This window comes from Carlito syrichta, unplaced genomic scaffold, assembly GCF_000164805.1.
Source record: "Carlito syrichta isolate Samal-C Ts95f unplaced genomic scaffold, Tarsius_syrichta-2.0.1 Scaffold95862, whole genome shotgun sequence".
Classification (NCBI taxonomy): domain Eukaryota; kingdom Metazoa; phylum Chordata; class Mammalia; order Primates; family Tarsiidae; genus Carlito; species Carlito syrichta.
This window is the reverse complement of record NW_007039958.1, coordinates 39,748-47,454: the sequence shown is the minus strand read 5'-3', so window position 1 is coordinate 47,454 and position 7,707 is coordinate 39,748. Positions and strand designations below refer to the sequence as shown.

Here is a 7,707-nt window from a genome sequence, read left to right as displayed (position 1 = left end):
AACCCCGGGACAAGGCCCCCCCCTCCCGCCCCGGCCCGCCTCACCCCTTCAACCTGCTTCTCCTTTGTGCTCAGACCACAGGCCGCCCCTCGCCCTGTGAGCCATCCTGGCTGCCGTGCCCTTGCCCTGTGCCCCCCATCCCCAAAGGCTGTTTCATCACGCCTCAGCTCCCTGCCCCGCCCCCAGCCCAACATGTGTGGAGCCCGTGGCCTCCTGCCAAGGCCTGGGGCTGCCGCGCAGGCAGAGACAGAAATCTCACCGCTCGGTAGGTTTTCTTCTGCCCCGCGTGCTTGGGGGCTTTGCCTGGCTCCGCTGAGCTCTCCACATGCATCGAGTAGATGATGTCAAAGAAATCTTCCACCACAGCGACCCGCTTCAGAGAGATGCCCTCCGGCTCCGACAGGCCATCTGCCCCCTGCGACAGGGTGGACAAGCTGTGTTAGTGTCAGGGATGACGATGGGGTGAGAGCTGGGCCCTGAGGCCGGGGCAATGGGTCGGGGCCGCATGCCTCCCACAGTGGGTCTGGGGGTGGGAAGAGAGGGAGCCTGCCGAGAGGGCGCCGGGAGGGGCTGCCGGAGCTGGGGTGGCCGCCACTTCGAAAGCTACCAGCAACAATGGGCAGGGAACGACGACAGCGAAAACACGCATTCAAAAACCAAGAGCCTCCATGTTCGCAATTTCAGACAGATTGTGCCAGACTCGGGCGGGAGCGCTCGAATCACACGCTGTGCCAAGACCATCCTGGAGTCCCTGGGGAGGGGAGTGCTAAGTACATGCGCCCATCAGGAGCTCGCCAATTAGCAGTAACCTTTCACTGCGGCCGGCTGGGGTCCCAGGGGAGCGGCTCCATCACCTGGGTGACTCCTGCCTCTACCCGGCCTTTCTGAAAGCTGTTCTCTGTGTCCGCCCTCCCTGCTCCAGTGGCTGGGCGCCAGCAACAGCACCGGGCTCTTTGTGTGTGGGGATGTGCAGAATCGCAGGCATGGGGCAGCGTGGAGGTGGCAGGCCGCTGAGCGGGTGGCCGTGGGCCCCGAGCCTCTTCTCTGGCTGGCATGAGTGCTGTCAGCTGGCCCGACAAGGTGTGCCAGAATCAAGATGGGTCCTTCAATAGGAAGCAGCTGCAGGCGGGCTGACGCCTGCCCTCCCTTCCAGAGGGGGAGGGGGCTGCAGGGGAAGCCACAGGGCAGGAGGCTGGGGAGAGGCCGGGCGGCACACACAGATCCTGATTCACAGGGCACATCATGGGCGCAGACTCAGGGACACCAGGCTCTCGGCCGTCATCTCCTGATGAGGAGACCATGAGGATGTTAGGGGGCTTCAAAGACAAGAGCATGCAGTACGGAGGTGATCTGGGGAAAAGGAGGCAGGCTCATCTCTGAAAGTGCCCATAAGACACATCTCCAAGAGAATTCTTCCCCAGGGGACCCCAACTCAAGGACACTCATGACTGTGAGGGCGCAGCCCTCATCTGCCCATCCGTGATTGTCTCTCCAGCACCTAGAACATAGTAGGTGCTCAGTAAGCAACAACTGGATGGCCGGCTGGCCATAAGGGGCAGGGCCATCTAGACACACTCTGCCCTAGTTTGTAAAGGGCCCACCATTTAAGTGGCAGGGTGATCATGTGCAGGTTTTGTGCTCTGAGTCTCAGGCCCTTTGTCTGAAGAGGAGACCAGGAGTCCCTTTCCCATGAGCCACTGAGGAAATAAAGGAGATGCGTGTGCTGCCTTTAGCACCGAACCTGGCCTACAGGCACTGCTCAGTCAAAGCTGTCGTTAACCAGTGCTTTGCAGTGTGCCATATCTCTCCCAGGTGTGCCTGAGCCCAGCGTGGAGGCATCCCTGGGAGGCTGCTGGGGTAGGACCTGCCTTTGGTATGGTGGCCAGTGAGTGCCAGAGCTGGCTTAGGTCCTCAGACTTTGTAGTCCGAGTGGAACGCAGACCTGCTGGCAGGGGACGCTTGCCCGTGGCACGTTCTGGCCACAGGCAGGCTTGAGTTTCCCAGCAGCTTTCCCAGCACACCATGATGGGTAAGCAGGCTGTCTCCTCCAGAAGCCAAGTTGAGAGCAGAGAGCAGACAGGGGGAGAGGGCAGCTCAGGCATCTGAGATGTGCGGTACCAAGTCCTAGTGGGCAATGTCCTTGAGTGACCAGGCCCTTTTGCCAATGACTTCCTTCCTGGTCAAGACCCATTTCAATAAGGACTTCTCAGTCAGTCTCTCTCTCTCTCTCTCTTTCTCTCTCTCACACACACACACACACACACACACACATCTGTGTGCGCACGCGCAAGAGAAACCACTTCTGGCCAGCTTCCTTGTCATGAGATCGTAGGCAAACTCTTCACCTTCCCTGGGCTTCCCTATGAGATAAGCTGTAAAACTCCGTGACTTTTCTGTTTCTGATCCCTCTCAGGAGTCACTGTCACCTCTTTTTTGGAGGTATCTGACCCCCTCTGAAAGCCCTGGGCCATCCGTAAGGGTTCATCAACGGCCAGCTTGTTCACGGGTTGACCTGTAACTACCTAGCACTCTTGTGCTCGTCCAACATTGCCACATCAGGGTCGGAACAGGGTACAGATTATGACAGGTCAGTTATGATGTATTTCTAACCAGGGGTTCACATGGCAAAAATAAACAAAAAGAACCTTAAGAATGAATATCACTGGACTTCCATTTTTTGATCTAGGTAATGGTTATACAGGTATGTTCAGTTCATAAAAAGTCACTAAACTTTTGACACTTACAATCTGTGTACTTTTCTAAACTGCCTGCCAAACTTTAATTTTTTAAATGTTTGTTTTAAAAAAGTATAATGGGGTAGTTCCACCAAATTTTAAAATTATGGTAAAGCATACATACAAAATTTACTATCTTCGCCATTTATAAGTGTACAGTTAAGTCTGCAACATTTTGATCATGGTGAGTTTAGTTGCTTAAAAGTGAATAGACATGCTTGCTTATAAAGCTGTTTCAGGCCAGAATACACATATTTCTAGAAAAGGAAGGAGACAGAATTTTGCTCCTGCAAAAATGGAGAAAGAAAACAGTCTGACGAAGAGACCGTGTTTTAGATAGGTAAGATGGAAACTGCCCCCATTACCAGCTCAGGGACCTTGGGCAAGAAACTTCTTTACTTTGTGACACTCAGTTTCCTCACCTGTACAATGGGCCTAAAAGTCCTAGTTGGATGTTCCAAGGATCAAGAAGGTATGTCAGGCATCTGACACACACATACTTGGTTGATGTTCATCTCTCCCCTCTATACCCACTGAGTTTAGATATTTTGTATTTCAGAATCTGCTCTTTTCTGCCTTTGGTCCATTCAGGTCACAAAACCATCAGACTGGCTACAGGCAATATCCACCATCAGGAGAGAGGCATAGTATCATTTAATTCCTAAATCATATGCTGAACCTGTCCCACCTCCTTGGAACAAGCTTTTCTAAAGTCAAAGTGTAACTAGCCAACCCAAATGAAAGAGCAAAACATGCTGCCTCCCGCCTGGTCTGTCTCGATCTGCCTCCTTCCTCCATTCCTAGGCAGACCCAGGTCAGCAACGGCTTTGGACCTGGCCCAACGTGACCATTAAATTATACCAGAAAAAGTCTTCAGGAAACCAATTTTCAAACATATCCCTCTTTCAGATGTCTCACTATCTCCTCTGATGTTCGAACTTGGGTCCTGGGAGCCACCTGTCTCTACAGCAAAGACACACACAGGAGAGGAGAGGGCCTGCAGCAACCAGCATCCAAAACCCACAAGGCCTGCAGACCCGCACCTTGAACTGTCCCCTGGTGAGCTGCGGCCACCTGGATTCGACATGTCTACACCCTAAGGGAAGAACACTGGGGTATCTGTGTGGCCTTCAAGGAGATCCCTGAGAAGACAGTCACAAAGGCATCCGACAGCAGTCACGTGCCATCCCCTGCCTCCACAGAGGTAATAACCTTCATGTTAAGCGCAGCAGGAGAGGCAGGCCTTCCCTTGCTGAGGATCCAGACACAGCACTGCGAGGCAGGAGCTGCTAATCAAGGGAGCAGGAAGCACCTTCCCCCCCAACCTTCAGACGCTCTGCCAGCTCCTTCTTCCTGGTACCCAATTTAGCTTAATCTGATCCATTGCCCTACGCAAGGTGGGCAATGGATTGACAAAGGAAGTTCATCCCTAGGCTGAATCAAGAAGGGACCTTGAGTCTCCTTACTATCCCTCTTCCCGGAAACACTGAGGAGTGTTGAAACGGAATCCCGTTGCACCCCAATCGGAAACGCCATGAAAACCGCATGGTCAGTTGGGCAGGACACACCTTTGGGGCCTTCCTGCGTGGGAAGAACAGTGCCACAGTTTACACACTCCATCCATTCGAAACACTCAACCCCCAAATGGCCTGCCAGACCTAGGCCAACAAAACCAGACATGACAACAGCTTTTAAAATTCATGGAGAAGTAGGACATGGCGGTTAGGCCCTAGAGTCCCAGCTACTGGAGAGGCCAAGGTGGGAGGGTCACTTAAGCCCAGGAGCAACACAGTGAGACCCCCGTCTCTTCAAAAAAATTTCGACTTTCTTAAACATCACAAGCTCCCTTCAAACCAGCTCATTCAGGTTCCATACCAAAGTCAGGTTGCAAGCTACACTGCCAAACGCCTACTGAAATACTGCTGCTATTTCCAAACACGTAGAGCAGCGGTCCTCGAAGTGTGGTCCCTAGAACAGCCATATCAGCATCACCTGGGAACTTTTTAGAAATGCAAATTTTCGGGTTCCACCTCAGACCTACCAAATCTGATGCTCTGGGGTCTTAACAGGCCCCCAGATGATTCTGACGCAGGACAGACTTCGAGAACTGCTGATTAGAGTGTCTCCATGATCGAGCCAAGGAGGTAACCAGTAGGAAAACTGGCATTAGACATGCTCTGTGCTTCCAGGCCTAATATGTTAATATTTTCATCTTCAATGAAGGCCAATTTTCCTAATAGTGGGAACAAAAGAATCTTATTGGGCAACATGAGCATAAATCCAAGACATATTCCCAGAGACTTTATGTGGATTATGGAGAGAGAAGGGGCAGGACGCCCGGTATCCTGACATCAGATTTTCAAGTTCTCCCTGGCAAAGTTAACTACCACTTAAGCAGGGCATCCCTGGGTGGTCTTCTCTGGCTTCCTCAGTTTCCTCAAACACTTGGAACGCTCAGCATGAGGAGAATGCTATGTCCAAGACTGCAACCCTAAGAAGGGGATCAGCTCAGTCTTCTCAACCCACTAGGCGGGCTCTTGCCTGGTGTCAGTAAGCCTCTGAATCAGATGGGATCTTGCCTGTTTCTTCACATGGGCCAGTTAACCGGTCTCCTGCCGCGGGTAGCAGGTGAGGTCCGATTCCTAACGGGCTGCGCTTGTCAACTCCATTCGAACTTAAAAGTCACTTGCTGGTAATAAGTTACATACTTATCAAGGTGGGACCACCGTTTTAGGCCACCAGGGTGCCATCTGCTCTGCCACCATCGCTGTATTAGTGGAGTGCTCATTCCAGCAATGACAAGGTTGAGAGGATGTGACTAAATAGCAGGGACGTTTCCCACCTGGGTTTCTCCTATGGACAGGAAGAAACCACAGAGAGCCCTTAGGATGTGCCCTCTCGGTGCATTCCAGATCCAGCTCTTGACAAGGGATAAAAATCAACAAGATTTCTTTTAGGGGAGCAAATCAACCAGGAGAGCCTATTCCAGGGGAAACAAGCCTGGCTACCACTCATATGGGGACCCTGGACTTCAGGGAGCTGATTGCACCAGCAAATGTGAGAATGTGGCTCCATCCCATCCAGGCCAGCCAGCAAACAGCTGAGATTACAGGAAAAAGCTACTGTGCACATCACCAGCACGTGTCTCCTGACTCTGCGGTCATGGTGTTCCTCCAGTACCCCAAGCCCAGCTTTCGTATATTTAGCCAGGACTGGGGTTTGGGAAGTTTGGGGGAAGATTTTTGCAAAGTTTCATTCCAACTCCTGGTGGGAATGAAGGAAGAACCAACGGGGCGGAGTCAGCCCTCTGCAAAGGGGCCCCCGAGGGAGAGGAAAGGAGTGGAGAGGAAACTAAAAACCACACTAAGCTAAAAGAATGAAAGAAAACCAGAACAAAGACCATCACCCAAGTACCCAGAAATCCTCTTTGGAGAATCCCCAGGAGAGGCAGGTCATAATGTATAAAGAGCAACTGGATGGCTGAGGAGAGAGTACTCCTTAACTGGGACCAAGGCAGTGGATCAGTTTATCTTGGTTGTGAGCACCACCTACTATGGACTAGGAACCAAAGCACCCCCCAAAAACAAGACTCACACCAGAATTTCAGGACTCGAGAGTTCCACTGCGCTCTGCAGGCCTGGAGAGGCCGAGGGATGAGACCATCTCCCTCATAAATAAATAAACACATAAGCAAGGCGCAGGGCCTCCGTGCGGCACCTGCCTCCTCTCCACCCTGTGCACAATCTCCAACTGTCAGTGCAGAGCCTCCACCACCACCACCGAGTCGCACCTGCCATCTGGAGCAGGCTTCACATATTCCAAGACCTTCTTTCTGCTTCGCTGAGCCTCCATCTTCTCTCAAATCACGCCGGGACCGAAATGCACACCCCAGGCCACAGAGAAAGGTGCCTGGGATCAGCCCCAAGCAACAGAGCTATCTATGAGGGATGCCATCTCTATGTAGCTCAGAATAGTTCATTCTTTTTTTCTTTTTTTTTTTTTTTGAGTCGGAGTCTCACTCTGTCACCCAGACTGGAGTGAAGTGGCCACTGCAGCCTCGACCTGCTGGGCTCCGGCGATCCTTCCACCTCAGCCTTCCAAGTAGCTAGAACTACAGGCGCGTGCTGCCACGCCCGGCTAATTTTTCTTTTCTTTTTTTTTTTTATTGTAGAGATGAGGGCTCGCCAAGTTGCCCAGGCGAGTCTTGATCGAACCCGCAGGGTCAGGCAATCCACTCACCTCGGCCTCCCAAAGTGCTGGGATTACAGGCTGAGCCACCAAGCCCGGCTCTTTCTTTCTTTCTTTCTTTTCTCTCTCTCTCTCTGTTAGCTCTGGGGCGTCTAGAATGGGTGTGGAGGGAAGGGATGAGAAGAGAAAGGGGTGCAATGAGCAAAGCATCCCCCGGTTGGAAGGAGAGGGGCTGGAGAAATGCAAATCCCGATGGCAAGGGCCAAGGGATGGAGGAGTTAGGCCTCCCCAGTCACCCTTGCCAGACAGGAAGGGCCTGGGCCTGGCTGAGGAGATTCTGGCCTGGGAAGGCCAGGAGGGTGCTCTAGAGGGGTCACAGGCCTGACCCCAGGCAAGAGGCTGTCCTGCCAGGGCCTCAGTTTCTCCTCTGTGAGGTGACACCACCACATACACAATGACCGTTGCCTCCTCACAGGATGGCTGGGAACTCAGATGGTGCACACATAGCCCCGCCCTCCAAGACACCCGTAAAACGCAGCTGTGACCGCTACTCCGGAGGGGCGCGCTTCGGGACCCCAGGAACCCACCTCCCCGGGCACCGCAGCCGAGGACAGGGAATCAACCTAGGGCAAGAAACGGGGGTCACTGAAAAGGAGGATTCTAGGCGGAAGGGGTGGCCCTGAGCCAGATACGCCCCGCGGGCGGGTCCCTCCGGGCCAGGGCGGCGGCCCGGGGGGCGCTAACGAGCGGGGCCCCAGGTGCGGGCCCCACCCCGGGCTGGGGG

General features: G+C 53.3%; 1 protein-coding gene across 1 annotated transcript in view; it reads right to left on the bottom strand.

The window, feature by feature from the left end:
- LOC110595962 (nucleolar protein 4-like) overlaps nucleotides 1-7,707 on the bottom strand; it is a gene marked incomplete at its 3' end in the record, with an annotated part of 23,146 nt that overhangs the window by 14,623 nt on the left and 816 nt on the right. The window contains exon 2 of the mRNA XM_021714355.1: nucleotides 260-415. Within this exon, the coding sequence (XP_021570030.1) occupies nucleotides 260-331 (72 nt within the window). The remainder of the gene's footprint in view (nucleotides 1-259; nucleotides 416-7,707) is intronic.